Source organism: Ursus arctos, unplaced genomic scaffold (assembly GCF_023065955.2).
Source record: "Ursus arctos isolate Adak ecotype North America unplaced genomic scaffold, UrsArc2.0 scaffold_3, whole genome shotgun sequence".
NCBI classification, from domain to species: domain Eukaryota; kingdom Metazoa; phylum Chordata; class Mammalia; order Carnivora; family Ursidae; genus Ursus; species Ursus arctos.
Window position 1 is genome coordinate 36392290 of NW_026622985.1, and position 17879 is coordinate 36410168.

At 40.4% G+C, this 17879-nt stretch overlaps 1 protein-coding gene across 3 annotated transcripts in view; it reads left to right on the forward strand.

Moving 5' to 3' along the window:
• Positions 1-17879, forward strand: part of DYNC1I1 (dynein cytoplasmic 1 intermediate chain 1) — a 295259-nt gene that overhangs the window by 39424 nt on the left and 237956 nt on the right. For 2 of the 3 annotated variants that reach the window (XM_026506111.4, XM_044386674.3), the window contains 2 exons: positions 358-448; positions 14686-14745. In XM_026506111.4, the coding sequence (XP_026361896.1) occupies positions 358-448; positions 14686-14745 (151 nt within the window). The remainder of the gene's footprint in view (positions 1-357; positions 449-14685; positions 14746-17879) is intronic. The other variant, XM_026506119.4, reaches the window with a different exon arrangement.

The following is a 17879-nucleotide window of genomic DNA, read 5'->3' on the forward strand; positions in this document are numbered from 1 at the left end:
TGGAGAATTGGAATTATCCGGATAGTTCACCCTAAAGAGATATTTGACTTGAAATATCTGGATAGCTGTTTTGATTCTCCATTTCACTTTGCTGAGGTGGACATGGCTTAGAATCCCTAAGTTAATTTTGTCTAAATTCATTTCAAATTTTAATTTCCAAAATATGAAAAATTTACTTGACTTTCTTCCTTTTCTTTCCTTTTTTTTTTTTTTTTTTTCTTTACCCCATCTTAATCTCTCCTGGCCATACAACCACTTTAATTTGGGCCCATTTGTTTTGATCTGTCTGACACTGCTCTTCCCCAGTGCAGTCGCTGCATTTTTTAACGTGGGATACCTGTTATTTTCATTATTTAGTCCCAACCCCTATGTCTCCCTCCTCGAAATCAGTGAGCACTCCTAGTGAAGCCGGAAGCCAAGACTCAGGCGACCTGGGACCACTAACAAGGTAAGAACTGTCCCTTTACAAAAGCCACAGTGGATGTCAATAATATTAGAAAACAGAGGCCTAAGAAAACCAATGCCACTCTGTCGTGCGCTGTTCAATGTCCATGCATCTGCAGGTATACTCAGCCAGTTCATGCTGAAGTTGATGGTGGCTTGCTATTTTAGTGGCATAGAAATGATTTTGAACACTAGAAATGATAACTTATGTTTCCTTCACTGGGCTAATTGAGCATCATGTGTGGTGTTTGACAAACACAAACACATCCATTAGGTTCGGCTTAAAAAAAAAACCCAAAACAACAACAAAGGACCAAAGCAAGCGGAATATATATCCAGCTTCTCATTATTCTACTTTGGTTTTGGTTTCCATGGGAATTTTTGTGAAGAGAACACTGAGATGTTCTAACCCTAAATTTAATTTTTGAAGCATGTGGTTTATCGGCTTAATAGAGTTGACTAATTTGAGAACTCGGTCCCAAAGTGTTTTTATTATCATTACTAATTTTTATCATCAGGGTTGACTGTTCTGTTTTTTGAGTCAACTGCTCAATTTCTATTACACTATATACACTCAAAGGATTATGAAACTTCTGAAAGTGGTTATATAGACATTTTCTAATTTGACCCCTGAAGGGGTATCCGAAAGATGAACAAGTGAAGAGGGAAAAGAGAAGTCTCCTTAATATGCATGGTGTCATGGTAACTTCCTTAATCCAGCTGCCTTGGCTGGGATTCCCACACGCTGGAGCCTGTAGGCAGGTGACATAAAGGAGCGGGGTGGTGGGGTCCTGTGGCGACTGGTTAAGAAGCGCCCTTTTATAAAGGCCAGATGGTCTCCTCACAGCTCAGGCTGGTTGAGCTCATGTGGAAATACGGACCCCATTTTTCCACATCTTTCAGTTTTTCTTGAGAAGCTAAAAGTTCAAGTACTTATGCAATAATCTCCTAAATGTTAAATGTTAAAGGCTTTGTTAAAATAGCTCTGGGCCAGGTTTTGCCTGTGGGCTAGCGATTTGTGACCTCTGTCTTTGACCCTTCATTTAAAAAAAAAATCATAAAATACTTTACTAAAACTGCAAATGAAAGAAGAAACAGTCATCCCTGTTCTAACAAATCAGCCTTTGCCTTGTTTGTGTACCTTTCAATCCCTGTCCACCTGTGTGCATTTCTTGCTACCATGTATGTTACTGGGTGAGAGGTATAAAATGTTGCATTTGTCTTTTGCCATTTGACACATTATCATAAGTATTATCTTTTGAAAGTCCATTGTGTCCATATAGGCCTAGGAAATTTTGGTAGAGAAAAAGATGGAAATCAGAATAGCCTAGTATTAGCCTGAGCTGTAGGGTGTTAATGGTGTGTGTGTGTGTGTGTGTGTGTGTGTGTGTGTGTGTGTGTTTCCTTTTTTCTTTCTGAAACCAACACGTAAGACTGGAATTGTCTCACTCATATCTGCCTGTTAGCATTTTCAGAATTGAGTATTTTGTTTTAATAGGGTATTTGGAAACCAGTGGACACTGCTTTCAATTTGGGAAGAATGGAAGTAGAGGTTTTTGTGGGCACCAGGCTGGATTATTTTAGCAAATCGCCTTTCTGATTTGGGGACAGCACACATCTTCTCTCCTCTTTTGCTTTGAACACTTCAAAAGGTCTTTGAGGGGAGGGAAAAAAGTAACAATAACACAGTCATGTAAGATCTAACATTTGTACAAGAGCTGGCACAATATAATTACATTCCTTAGGGGTCCACTGGCCTGTCATTAAGTTAATAATTTGCCTGTTTCTTTAGAATGATGGTGTTGTGTCATTAATGCTTCACTTCGAGGGGTGCAGTTGGCAGCATTAAATTCTATAACTGACTCCACCGTTGATGAACCCTGTTGAAAACTTTCTAGAGAAAGCTGACCTACACTGTTCGCGCTCTGGGGACAGCAATAAATATTTCTTCTCCAGAACATTACTCTTCATTTCTTTGCCCACTTACATGATCTTTTTTAACTTAATGAATCACTTTGGAAGAGGTGAATCATAAATTCCAACAAACTTCAGTTCTTGATAGGAACGTCTGGCAAGCATGGGCAACTAGAAGTCAATGACTAAATCCCTAGCTGAGTGCAGGTTTCATAGGAATGCAAGAAAAATGGCATTGGGGAAATGATGATTTTCAGAAAAACTGAGCACAAAGTTTGCCTCAGGAGAAGATATTAGGAATAGCTTAGTAAATCCTGCCCTTATTTTGGACTAAGGAAAATTCCATGTAAATTTATGTTTTTGCTTCCATAAGTAGATATGAGAGTTAAATTTCAGAAGAACATTATACTTCAGTTTTTAAAATTCCACTTGGAATATCTTTTTTCTGTAGAAGAAACATCTTTGAAAACAATTACTATTAACTTTAACTTCATAAAACATGAGACTGGAAAAAGAGTTTGGTAAATCCTGAGAGTATAGTTCTGTAGTCACCAATTTGCCGATGTGTGTGGAATTTGGGCTCTTTGAAAAGTGGAAAATCTTTCAGAAGATAACTCAGAAATCAATGAACACATCTGGTCCTACGAAAAGGTGCACATACATTCTGTCATCCATGTGCCAGAATCTCAAACCAAAACTGAAGTTTTCTTTACAGAGCCAAAATTGACAAACATTTCTTATGCAACCCCTGTGAGTGGTTAATTTGCAAATTGGCACACGTAATATACCCTGTTACACTAAAAAGGTTAAAACAGGGCTTTAACAAAATCAAGTATAACAAAAATTCCTTTTATTGATTTTTAAGAGCAGTTGAGTTAATGTTTTAAAATAAGTGAATAGAAAGTAGAAATTTTTCAATTATACTAGTGTGATTTAATTTTAACTTAAAGGGTCACAATTTATTCTGCAGTTTCTGCTTCTGTTGTCATTGCCTGCTTTTCATTTACAATTTACATTTGTGGCATTTTTCTCTTTCTCTTAATTTTGGTAGAAGCAATTAATCATTGCTCAGATAATCATATTGGGCAAGTAACAAGGTCTTAGATACAAAAAAAATCAAGTTTATTAATAAAACATTTGAAAGCCTAGTTTTACTTGTAAACATAGATTTAAAAATCCTGAATATACTATATGCAGCTGAAATCCAACACAATATTAAGAAGGAGCGATGCTATGATTAATTAGGATTGATTAAAAAATTCAAGGATATTTTAGTAGAGGAAAATGTGTTACTGTAATTCAGCATATAAAAAAGGTCCAAGAAGGAAAAGTAATCGTTGTCGTATATAGTTAAATGATACTTGGGAAATTTAAATACCTATTCCAGTATTTTAAAACTTTTAGAAATATTAAGAATAAAAATATTTTTTCTCAAAATGATTGGAAATGTTAATCTAAGACTGAACAGCCTACATCTTTTATACACAAGAGTGTAGCATTTAGTACTGTATAGCTCTTAAAGAAGAATGACTCAAGTTTAGTCGAATATATGTCTCTCTTCCTCAGGAAACGGTAAATTCCTTGAGGTTAGGGAGTAAGTAATATTTGAGATTGTATCCATATAGTGAGTTTTTGGTAAATGTTGGTTGAAGGAATCAACTGTTTTCCTAATTTCTACAGATGAGGACACTGAGGCACAGAGAAAACAAGTAATTTTTCAAGTTCACACAGAACATAGCTTCAGTGCTAGGTTTTAATCTAGACAAACCGATAGAAATGTTCACAATCTATACCACTCTTCTGCGTGATCTCTGACAATTGATGTAAGGGATATACATGACTTACCCCCAAAAGATTATTATTAGGATTAAATAAATTAATATCTGTAAAGCACTTAGAGAAGAGTTGGGCATATATTAAGTATATGTGAGTTTTAGCTTACTGTTGGTTTTTTTCACAATTTATTAGTCACATTTTTCCAGTGGAAAGAGGTCTTTTTAGATTCTCTCATAAAATATGTTGGTGTCGTTTTCAAGTTTGATAATGCTCTATCTTCATCCAAGTAACTATGTGAAAATGTTGAACATGACAAGGCCAAGGACAGATTGTGGTCCGTGTCCCCAGAGACCACTTTATGGGTCGCCCAACTCTTAATCCCTAACCTTCATATATTCCACCAGAAATGATGACCTAGGTGATAATAATCATTTGCCCGCATTTATTCCTTTCATTCCCATGAGTGGGTCACGGAGGGCTTTGCACTAGGGCCCTTCTCATGGTTAGCCAAGTTTCCTTAGGCTTCTCAGTGATAAAGCTAAATGGGAGGCTGTACTAGCCTGCACAAATCTAGGAAAGTGTGTTGACCTCATAAAGTCACCTGGCCACCAGGGTGGAGGCAACACCCTGTCCCAAACCTGATTCAAGGAAGAAAATTTTCAAAATGATTTAAGAAATAAAGCGTGTGTTAATCTGATAACATATTGTACAATCTACTATTACAATAGGAACACCCATCCCAGAAGATCTTTAACAAAATAGTGAGAAGGGGAGCTTACTGGTGTTTGCCTGTGGTGAGAAGTGGAATGGGGGCTAAGGGTGTTAATAGAATTAATTTCTATCTTCTTTTTTGACCATCTAGTCTTAACACCTCATTAAGTTCTACTTTCCAAACAATTAGGACATTTGAGCCCCCCCATATTTATTTTTAATAATCTCTTATTATTATGGAAACATCAGTGCATTTTATACAGTTAGAACATATGGACAAGCAAAAACTAGAGAAAAATCATACTCCTGCCACCAGTGGTTAGCACTCTTAACACCTTAGTGTGTATTCTTTCACACAACGTATGTCATCATATATATGATAAATGATGTCATTATACAAGCTGTTGAACTTGCTTTTCTAATCAAGTGTCCCTCTTTTTCCATTTCAATACATTTTCATCTTCTGTGATGTCGACACTACATTCAGATTGCCCCAATTACCCCCCACATAATCCTGTTGTATTTAAAATAGATCCCGGTCCTCCCAGCGATCAGTATCTATTAACGAAAACTCTTATATCCCTAGATTTTTCTCCAGGGAGGCAAGGCCCCTCCTAAGGGGTCCTCAGCAGAAATGCCTTCTGAAGCACTTCACTGGAGAGCAAAGTACTAAGGTCATTCAGGCTTTCCGCCTCCTTTGCAGTCCAGATTAGAATGCATGATGAAGATGCCATGTTGTTCAATTTAAACATTAGGCTTCTACATAGTAAATACTAAGTTTCGTGTTGACAGAATGCTTTGGTAAAATTTAGATATTTGATAAACTCTGTCTTTTCCTGATCAACCTTCTAGTGAACCCTAAAGTAAGGAAATTAGAATAATTGGTTTGTAGTCAAGGTCTGTGGGCAGTGCCTGGTTCTCACTTCTGTTTCTCAATGATTTCAAGAGAGGAAAATGTGCTAAGAGGCAACACCAGCTTCATGCCCAATAGAAAATCCTGAGGACTTTCATTTTTTTTTTAAAGATTTTATTTATTTATTCGACAGAGAGAGAGACAGCCAGCGAGAGAGGGAACACAAGCAGGGGGAGTGGGAGAGGAAGAAGCAGGCTTATAGCAGAGGAGCCTGATGTGGGGCTCGATCCCATAACGCTGGGATCACGCCCTGAGCCGAAGGCAGACGCTTAACCGCTGTGCCACCCAGGCGCCCCTGAGGACTTTCATTTTTATCTACAACTGGATTTCATAGGGTTCTCTAGCACTACATAAGCCTCAAAGGACTTTTGATCTTTTTTTGGTGAAAACATCCCCATTTTCTAAGGGGCACTGATGAATCTGAGGCTAAAGGGAAGATACTAAGGTTTTGGTCAAGTAAAAGAATGTAAAACCTTGAAGGACATTTAATAAGCCTATTAAATTTTGCATATACAAATTTTTTAAAATTATCACTACGTAAAGAGAAGTTGATAGGATGCCACCAATGAATTGCACTTCGGGGAGACCAATATCATGGATTCAAGGCTGGTTAAAAGTCTCTTTGGAAATTAAAATAAAAGGCACACCATAGGATTTTCTTTTTATTGTAGCTCATTAACTGACTGAACATTTTTGATATCTTCTTACTCTGTCTTCAGGAGAGCGAACGGTAAAAGTATCCGCATATGGTCACAATGACCCAGTAAACAGGGGGTTGCTGAGCTTTCTTGTAGAGAAACTGCTTGCTGGACAGCAGATCCTCCAGGAGAGACTTGGGGAAAACATGTCCTTCCTCTATGATGGGGAGTCTTAGGTTTCTCTTTGACTCCAGCTCGGATGGAGTTCGTGCAGGGCTTAGTGTGGCCGGTGGCGGAACTCCACGTTAGGGCTCGGATGTTAGCCAACAGAGGGAAGATTCCCACACAGTAAATTAGGAAAAAAATTTTTAAAGAACCCAATGTAAGTATGTATTGCGCTATTCCAGTTATATTTCCGACATCAGAAGATTTTTAGCATCATCATTGTCTGTCCTAAGTAAGGAAATAATTGAGGTTGGGAAGTAAAACGTTATCTCTTTATTTAAATGCCATCCTTAATTGATTGACATTACGTAAATGACAGTGACAGACTGAGTTATATGACAGATTTTTAAATGTCCTTATTAATCAGTGGATTGCCTTTGGAGACGGCACTTAGGAACATAGGTGTTTGGGGGTAACACCGACTGGAGACTTTCTATTTGGCACTCTGCTCACAGGGGCCCAAACGTTTTCTTTCCCTGATCAGTGACTAGTGATTGTTTGACAGAGGAGGCATGTGGAACAGGCGTTCAGAGACCCTGGGATTCCGGGAAGCTTGGTATTCTGCCCTCAAGCTGTCTCTCCACCTTAGAGAGACAAGAATGTGAGGAGTTGCGTTTCAGTGCAGTTGCTTCAGGATGAAATAAAGTTGCTGAGCTCATTTGGTAGAGAAGATAGCTGGACCTCTTTATTCTCAGCACAAATCTCAGCTTGGGAGAGATGAAGGGTTTTGGGCAGACATGCCCCGATTTATTCTTTCATTTTTTAGTAAAATGTAAGTAAAAACTATTTCTTCGGAAATCAGCTTGCCCTCGGCCTTTACGCCCATCCGCAGAAACGACAAGTAAAGAACATCCCTTTTTTTCTTCATTTATCCACTCATTCGCTAACTAGTTGAGGATTTATTGTGTGTAAGACACAGTAAATGTTAGACCTGCAAGGAATATAAAGATAAGGAATTCTTCTCACTTCTAAAGAGCCTGCTTCCAGTAAATTGACAGATCTAATTTGAAGCCGTCTAAGGAAATGTTGCTATGTAATTACAGCTCTCAAATATTTGTACTCATAGAGATGAGCAATAATGTCATGAACCATTATTCCCAAATCATCTGTAATTAATTTGTAGTATATTCATTTGGGACAAGTGGTTCTGGTTCATTACTACCCTACATAGAGTCTTGACACATATTAGGTACTTGGTAAATATTTATTGACTTGTGTGTATGTGTGTGTGTATGTGTGTGCACGTGCGTGCGTGCACAGCTTGCAAAATATTGGTGGGATGGGTTCAGGATGAGTTAGAGAGATGAGGACAGAGGTAAAGCAGGGTAGCTCAAGGTTGCTGGCCCAGTTGCCTGAAGGTGGACGTTGCTGAAGGAGAATTCCCGGCAATGGTTATAGGACTAAGGTAAAAGGCAGGGACTTGTCACGGAACCAAGGCAGAAATCCAGTTACTGGACTCAGGGCAAAAAGTCAGAGTGAGCCCAGCAGTGTGTCTGGCTTTGTAACAGTGCTCATTACTTCCTGTAGGTCATTCTCAGATTTGGTCTTCAATTCAGGTTTTGGACTGTACATTAGCATAGAGAACTGCAGATTAGCATGGAGGCCCAAGTATTTCTCTATTTCTGTCCCAGAGCAAGACAAGTTATCTCTGAATGAGGTTATTGAGTGCAAATATATCTCGAGAGCATGACATTTGAGCTGGGCCTTAAAGAATGCGTATGCTTTGGGCAAGTGGAGTTGGGAGAAAGAGCATTCCAGATGATGGGAAAGGTGTACAGAAAGGAAAAGGCTTGGGGGGTGTGGGAGGAGGAATGCATGTGAAGGAGGCTGTAGAAAAAGAGCTGAGTCTGAGACAAGGATGACCTTTGTTATTGTTGCAATTCCTGGCTCCATACCTGGTGGCTGTTTACTGAATTCACTGGGGAACTTGTTACAAACACAGACACTTAAACCACAGGTCTAGGTGAGGTCTGGGACACTGTAATTTTATAACGCTTTCAAGGTCTGAGGACTAGTGGGGAACTATTGGTCTGATGTAAAAGCCTGAAGGCCTAAACTAGGGTTGTAGGGTGGAAAAGGAAACAAAAGACAGATGAGACGAGAAGGGTAAAATGGCTCTGGTGTGCAGATGGGTATGTCCGAAAGGCATGTGAAAAAGTGAACTTGGAGCTCAATGGTGATGAGGACTTTGTGGTTATTTTTGGCAGAAAATAGGTAGACATCTGTGAGGTCACCTAGGGTTAGAGTACAAAGGTGAGGGAAGGAGTGACCCTGATTGGGAAATGCTTGGCTTTTGTGGGAATGGAAAGAATAGGTAGGGCCCCACCAAAATTGACTGTGGGAATTGATGACTTGGAGGCTGTCATCATCGTCATCACCATCACCACCATCATTTTTGTTATTATTATTGCTTGTGATGTTTTGTTTCCATAGGCTGAGTTTCTGGAAGTACAAGCAGTCCAGGAACAATTCTGAGTCAGTGGTCCTTGCTGCACACTCACTGATTTTAAATGCCGTCAGCGGTGTATGTGAGTGGAGTGTTAGAGTGACCTTAACTACTGCCTTCCAAACATTCATCAGACATCATTTTCTTATAACCAAAGGAAAGGTCAAGGCAAAGACACTTTTTAGGGAAGAATTTCAAGGCTTTCTCCTCAGAGGTTTAATAAAGATGGAAGGAAGAATGAAAGCTAGCAACCTACTGTTGGTCAGAGCTGAAGAGGGAGAAGTTAAACACTCGTCAGGGAGCAAGGTATATGTAACACCGACTTTGTGTCTTTCGCTCCTACATTATACTCCGAACAAATGGCCAGGGATTATTGTTTTCTTGGTTTGGTTTTGAATTTTTACTTCTATCTAATAAGGTGAATCTGAGCAAATAAAACTGGACCAAAGGAGGGAGGATTTTGTAATAAGTTAGTGATGAATTGGTAGAAAGTTTAAAATATAAAGTTCAGTTCATCTCTGAATAGGTCACTGCTAATTTGAAGAATTTTGATATTTTGTCTATTTTTTTTAAAAGAAAGTAATGAAAAACACATTGTCTCCCAAATTATTAACTGAATGTTACATGGCAGCCTTTCTAAATGAGATACCGGAGGCTGCATCGTCTGGCATATGTAGGGTCAAACAAGCGAATGATTATTTTCCATGGTGTGGGAAGCTTCTGTATCTAGTATTTTGAAACAAGGCTGGGAAACGTCAGAACTGCCAATGCAACTGTGGGACCATACAACCGTGACAATGCTCCTTAGTCCAGAATAGATAGAGAATTATTGGGTTATTCAAGATTTGTACAAACAGCAGTTTCCCTACACAAGATCAGGAATCCTCCCTTAGATCGTCAGAGAGTTACCCTAAGAAATAACCTAAAACTGATGAGTGCAGACAAATGCAGTTCTTACAAATAAGCAAACAAATAAAACCAGGATGATTTTCCATATAGGAATGACAGACAAAATCTAAGTGACATAGTTAAGGAAAGATGACATCAATCAGAAAGTGTTTTGTTGGGCATCCCAGGAATGGGGGAAAAGAGAGATTCTGACAACACGGGGCTATGTCTGGTCTTGCAGAAAGAGGCAGACATGATGGGGGGGGTGGAGCAGGGAGACGCTGTAGGAGTAAAACATTCAGTGGCACTTTCTCCAATCCCAAAGACACTGCTGGTCATCTGGCTTCCCGGGAAGCTGGCCTTCAAGGAGAGAAGACTTTATTGGGCGTGTATAATTGCTCTTCCTGGCAGCTATTGTTCTCATGATAAGTTGGTAAATTAACATCTAAAATATAACAGACTCTTATTAGACCCAGTAAAACCAGCTCAGCTGGCACTGATGAAAATGAGTTTCTTCTGTCCAAATCCTGCCCCCATCCTTCCAAAACCAGGTTGCATGGAATCTCTGATCTTTTCAGAGGGAGGAGATTTCCCTGCTCTGGCTTCCAGGGGATCACGAAAGTACAGTCCAAAGCCTGGCTGGATGGCATACAGTAAACACTCCCTGAAAGGAAATTCTAGGTATCGTTACTATTAATCTTTCTTATGGCATTTATTTATTTTTTCAGCTAACATTTATTGAAACTTTAAACTGTGCCAGACCCTGGGGAAGTAATCCCAACTATTTCCTTTTTTTGTATAGGTTATCAGTATATCATTAGGTGTAGATATTCATTCATCTCATTACTTTACCAAAATATAAGATTCTTAAGTGCAAGTCCCATGTCCCACAGCACAGCTGTGGTGCTGTTCCTACGGCCTGTTTTACTTTCTGCCTGGTTCTCCTAAACCATACATGTTTTATCTCTCGATAAGAGTGTAAGTTCCTTGAGAGTTCTTTTCATCCTCTATCACAGTACTTTACCTATTAGGCCTTTAATAGATATTTATTGAATAAGTAAATGAATGCTCTTGTCAAGAATATTCTCTCCCTGCACGCATTGATGGGTTCATTCCAAAAATGATTGAAAAGAGAGAACTAATTACTATGGTAAATAGGGTGATTTCTATATGAAAATATTTTGTGGGAGTATATTCTGTTCACATATGTTTATTTACTTACAATTTCACTACTTCTTTCATTTAAAAAAACCAAACCACCTGGCAAGATTTCACACTGCCCAAGAAGCTGTGGGGGAAACCATCATTTTAGCTCAGTGGTACACTAGCTTGATATTAAGATGGTTGGGAAGTAAGGTCTATGTCAGTTGGTTATCAACATATACCAATTGGAGAAGAGAGAACTGAAAGGCAGTTTAATCATCACCTGGTGTTTTCAAATATCAGGCAGAAAAACAAGCTTGAAAGGGTCTCCAGGCCTGCATCCTCAATTCGCTGAGGACAGAGACCTCCGTCAGGACACACGGGAGCCACACCCAAACACAAACCCTGCATCTCCTCCTCCGGGACCGGGTGTGGCCCTCTCCAAGGTCCTGCCTCGGATGGCAAAGTTTCTCTGCAAGCTTGCACAGACAGAATTCAGCAACCATTTCATACACGTTTCTAGGCAACCCTTGGAAACACAAACAACCTTTGCCCATTTAATGTATTGGCTTTAAGTTCTTTTTCAAAGAAAAAGTGCATTTTGTGCAAGCCTGACCACCCCACGGGTAACAATGGGGAGAAAGAGGAGAAAATTAAACTAGCCCACTTGATTGCATCCTTGGCTTGACTCCTTATCTCACTGCTTGGTACTGACGATGACTATGACTTCTTTTACTGAATAATATATGTGTGCCTGGGGGTGGGTGGGGCAGGACTGCGGTGGGTTAGTTACAGAGACCACCTTCGTTGTTCTGCCCGAGTCAATGCAAACTCCAGACTGATGATCTGTCGACTCCTTGAGTGAGTGATTCTGATGGAATCATCATTTTTACTTCTTAAAGATACAGCGCCTTCAGATGAGCTGTCAGATAAGTAACAGGACAGCCAGACCACCTGGGAGCTGCTGCATTCTTCACCTGCCTGGGAGAAGTGGAAAAGGTCAGAAAAGGTCATCCCGTCAGAAACCTCCAGGCAAATTGAGGGCAAAGGAGCTGATCCTGCCCTTACAGGGGACTGCTTCTCATAGCCAGCCAGAGCCGAGGCTGCTGTTCTGTCTGTAGCCACAGATATGCCCTTAAAGATAAAATGTTTGCTCCCCAGAGACATGTGCACAGCAGCTATGAATCACTGTAACAGATTCTGCTACTTCCACCATTTACAACCATTACGTTCACCAACAAGGTGAAGGAATCAGTGCCCAGGACCTGGGAGGCCGGCTTTCCTTGAGCAGAGGGAGTCTGGAGCAGGGGTTCTCACCCTGGGCTGCACGTTAGGGTCAGCGGGAGAGTTTTCCGAACCACAGATGCTTGGGTCTCATTCTGCACCTTCCGATGTAATTTGGTCTGAAAGGGGCCTGGGCCTTAGGCCAGGCTCGAGTCAGTCACAGGTGTAGAGGCTGACACACTTGAGGATCAGCGATGCTGTCTGCTTGCTGACTAGTGAAAGCCCAGTCATTCGGTAAAGGTGGCTCCAAGGTCACTTGTCAGAGTACAAATTCTCAGGCCCCACCCTAGACCTACTGAACCAGAATTTCAGGAGTTGGAGATCAGCATTCTGTATTTTAGTAAAGCCCTCCACATCATTCTGATCCTTGTCAGAGTTTGAAAGCCCCTGATTGAAGTGAAGACCTTGCTCTGCAAAGTGTGGTCTACAGACTGGCAACATCTCTATCCGCTGGAGCCCGTGAGGAAAGTCACAGACCGACCAAACCAGGATCTGCATTTTATTGGTATTCCCAAGTATGTGTATGTGCACTGAGATTTGAGAAGCACTGGCCTGAGGAAGAGCAGCAGAGTAGTGTTCCCATTGGACTTTAGTTGTCATGTTTCGGAACGTTCGTAAGAGGACGAGGGCACAGCCAGAGCTGGTAAGGCCAGCTGTGACTCTGCGTTCTGCTCCCTCTGGAAGAGGAGCTTAGATGGGGTCTGTCACACAGGTAGGCTTTTGACTCAGAGAAATAGCAATGGTTAATATGGTGAATGTGGTAGTAAGAAGAAAAGCCACTGTTTATCAAATAGTTACTTGGAGCTTTATAGGTATAATTGCATGTGATCCTTGTAGAAAACCAGAGAAAGATTGTCCATCCATTCCTTCAGGTGTTCAATGACTACTGTATCATATAAGTTTGGATGCCAGGTACTTTTCTAGGCGTATCTCTGTAATCTAGGGATATAGCTCCCCCCATTATGAGGCTCAAGTCTGCATCAAACAGCAAACAGTAGTACATAAACGGATGTATAATAAAACCATAGGTGTTATGAAGAAAGGAAAGCGGTGTAAGGGAAGGGGACAAAGGAAGTGCTACAAAGTGGTGCAGGAAGGAAACCCTCTCTGAGCGGCTGACATCTGAGCGAGGACACACAGACAGCTCTTAGGGGGCAGAACATCAAACAGGACACAGTGAGGGACGAGAACGGTGGTTAAACGTAAGTTTAGAAGACAGCCGCAGGCCAGGTCAGCCTAAAATTAAATTGTCTCATAAGCCACGGTAAGTCTTTACAGACAAGGAAGCCGAGGAGGGCTTCTCAGACTTGGAGATGCCTGCAAATGGCCCGGGACTTTATTAAACTGTCGTGTGCAGTCAGTGAGTCCGCATTTCCAGCAAGCGCCAAGAGATGCTGGGGATCCTGGCCTGTGGCCACACTTGGATGAAGCAAAAGGGGCGGGGTTTGAGAAAAGTTCTTGTAAGCATGCTGTTTATAGAAGAGTTCTTTATCCCCTTTTATTTTGAAGGAGAAATAACAAGGAAAATGGCATGCCTTGGTAACTGTTGATACTTTGTGCTGTCTCTTGTGACATATTTAAAAGATGTAAGATACCCTGGCGTCTTAGAGGCAAATGATATTATTGGTGATCATCTCAGTGTAATATATAAATAAAAAACACCAAAATACCCATGAGCCTCGAAATCCAGTGCGTTGTTCTTGCAGTAAGTGACTCGAGGAAGCCAGCAGTTTAGCAGGCCCTGAAGGCACGCTCCAGCTGGCCTGACCTCCACCCCCTCACCCCCCCACCACCCCCCACCCCCCCCACCACCCCCCACCCCCGCTCTTGCTCTCACCCATTTGCAACCTTGCCTTTGGTTCTTTTCCCACCATGGGAGATGCTTGGTGCTGCTCCCAGGTGTGGATGGGCTCTGGGGTGTCAGAGAAACATGAACCAGTTTACCTGCTCAAATCAATCAGTCTTGAGTAGATAACAGAATAAAACAAAATAAAAAAAGTTGGGGGGGAGTGAGGAGGTGTGTAGAGTTTGAGTATTTAGCTCTAGGCTTCCTTCCGTGAAAACAGCTGTAGCTTCCAGTATCAAACAGATGTTCAAAGGGAAGGACGATTCCCGCTTTCTTTTCTCACCTGATATTCAGGGGGTCTTTCTTGCACCAGGGGATTGGGGGGGGACGTGGGGAGATGTTTTGTGTATGTATTGTATATGCCATTGCCTTGATGAATGACATGGTTTGGTTTGGTTTGTTTTCCTCCCCTTTTGTTAATTCTCTGTGTTCTTTTTCCTTTGTGCTGCACGATTAGGACCCTGCAGTGGGACACAGACCCCTCAGTGCTCCAGCTGCAGTCAGACTCAGAACTTGGGTATATGTCTGCTCTTTTGTTACTCCTTTTATTATTTTTTGCTGCACTTGCGTTGAAATGCTGAGGTCTTGTTGCTCAGATTTCCCCCCCTTTTGTTGAACTTCCAGTTTGATAATTTTATTTCCTTCTGTTAGTTTTCCTTATAAAGTGAAGCCTTGAAGAAAGTCTCTTTGTGGAAAACACCACAAAAAGGTGGCTTTTGGTTTCCCCTTCTCAATTCCTATTATTGCAAAATAACACACCCCTAAAACCAAAATACAAACATACACCCAAACCTCTGCTTCAAGGTGGGGCACACACCATCTGCGGTGGGAGAAACGCTTGACTAGATCCTAACCATCCTTCCCCTCTACTAACAAGTTGCCTTAGGTTAATTCTTGTCTAAAATTGGTATTAAGATGTCCTGTCTTTGTTTGTTTCCCTTCCTTTTCACTTTTTTGGGGACTCCCAATAAGCATTAAATTTGAACTAAGTTTGAACATGTAAAGATTCCTTTTGAAAGAAAGAGCAAATTTGTTGCATTTCTCAGTATTAAGAAATCTCAAATATTTGATAATGGATGATGTCTCCTACATTGTAAAGATCTTTTTTTTTTTTTCCTGATGGAAATGTACCATCACAGGTTACAAAAATCGCTTCAGAATGGGAAAATTTTTCCCCAAAGAATAAAACACACAAGCCTGTCTTAGAAATGGGATTTATTTCTCTTGTAGGATTGGAGTTAGCCGTAGCGGTTCATGAGATCTTTGCAGTGGGGGTTTGTACCAGCTCGTGCTGAAGCTCAGGAGAGCCTGTGTGCTGCTGTGCTTCTCTTCCCACCTTTGCATTCAGTGAAATCCGCTTGAAATCAGCCGTGGTGGGAGGATTTACACCGTAAAAACTGGCAGATGCAACAAACCAGGGGCTTGCTCCCTGGCCTTCACAACCATTAAGAGACATTTGCCAGTACGCCACCGGGTACCTCCATATGTGGATAGCACACTTTATTACAGTATTTTACAAAATTATCATTATTTTTCTTTCTAAATATAAGCTAATATATTGCAAAGTGGGCATTTATTTATTTAGGTATCATTTATTTTGAATTCCCGAGATTCCTGGACATGTATCTGTGGATTTCTATCAATTTCAGTGCCTCCTGTAGGTGGACATGAAGGTTGAGGGCTGTCTGGGTGTTTGGTTAAATGTCATGTGCCTGTGGCCCTTGGTGTATTCGAGAGTTCTCGGCGGACTCACAGCACTGCTAAACCAAGGAGATACCCTAACGTTTCAGTTAACGGAGAACACTCTTCCAACATCTCTAAATTCTTGGCTATTTAGTTTTGTAGTTCATTTTATGTCATGTTTCAGTTTTCATTATTTGAATAACCAAGAAATACGGCTTACATCAAGCAGAGAAACCTGAACATACAGTGTGTTACAATTCAGGGGACTTTCAGAGTGCATTCCTTCAATATTTCATTGTGTTTTTAAAGAAATGGAGGACAGAACTGGCAGAGACTCTAGCCTATGCACGTAACAGATTTTTAGACAGATTGTGGCCTTGCTAAATTACACTTGCTGATGTAGAACAGTTGGGAATTTTCCCATTTAGATGTGTCTTCCAAGCAAAAATTCAGTTGACTATGCAGATTAAAACTTGTGACTTATTCTGGGGAGATGGCATATCTGTGGCTCCCACCTTGCCTGCCATATTTTACTTCAGAGCAGGCCCAGTGAGTCAGAGAAAGATGAAAGATGAGATTTTCTGTTCACGGAGGGGTTGATCGTAGAGAGCTTGTAAGGAGCATGCAGAGAATATTTGAGAGAGGAGATTATTTTAGCCAGGTTACGGTTTTAAGTACCGATTAAGGAAACTTTCCCTTTTCTGATAGTCCTTACGTGCAGGGCAGTCTTCCCCTCATACACAGTTTGATGAACTACACCTCAGGCAACAAGATTATTCTAGAGATCATTTTTTATTTCCTCTTCTTGATCCTTGGCATGGGGTTGATCATAGCCCATACATTTCTCTGTCACTTGATTTGTTTTTTTAATGGAAATATAGTTGACATTTTTAAAAACAGCTTCTTTGAAATATAATTGACAAAGAACTGCACACATGTAAAGTATTCAAATTGATGTTTTAACATGTGTACACATTTATGAAACTGTCACCACAACCAAGATAATAAACATACTCATCATCCCCATAAGTTTCCTCACACCCCTTGGTAATCCTCACTCGGCTTCTCCCCATCCGCCAAAGCAGCTCATCTGCTTTCTGTCACTATACATTCATTTACATTTCCTGGAATATAGAATAAATGAAACCATGTGGTGGGTACTCTTCCGACTGACTTCTTTCACTCAGAATGACTATTTTGAGATTCGTTCATGGGAGGGGTGTATCGGTAGTTCATCCCTTGTTACTGCTGAGTAGGCCATCGTATGCACATGGAGATTTGTTCATCCAGTCACTTTTTGATGTATATTTGCATTGTTTCCAGGTTCTCTGCCCATTACAAATAAAACCGAAGAACATTCATGTACAAACCATTTTATAGACATATACTTTCTTTTCTTTTTGGTAAATATCACCAGATTGAATGGCTGAATCATCTAGTGCATGTACATTTGACTTAAGAGACTGTCAAGGTATTTTCAAAGTGGTTTTAGCATAATACATTCTCCCCAGCAGTGCATGAGATCCTCAGTCCCTCCCAATTCTTGATGACGCTTGCCTTGGATTTTTTTTAATTATTATTTTTTTAACCAAAAATTATTATTTTTTAATTGAAGGAGTGTAGTGGTATCTCATTGTGGTTTTAATTTGCACCTCCCTAGTGACTAATGGTGTGGAATATCTCTTTATGAGCTTATTTGCTACTTGAATATCTTCTCTCATGAAATGTCTACTTAAATCTTCTCCCCTTATGGTTTATGAATTGGGTTGTTTGTTTTCTCATTATGGAGTTTTGAGAGTTCTTTACATATTTGGGATACAATCCTTTATCTGATATATAGTTTGTAAATATTTTCTCCTCATTTGTGACTTGTGTTTTTTGTTCTCTTAACTGTGTCTTTAAGAAAACAAACCTGTTTAATTTTGACAAATTCCAGTTTACAAATTTGTTCTTTTATGGATCATGCTT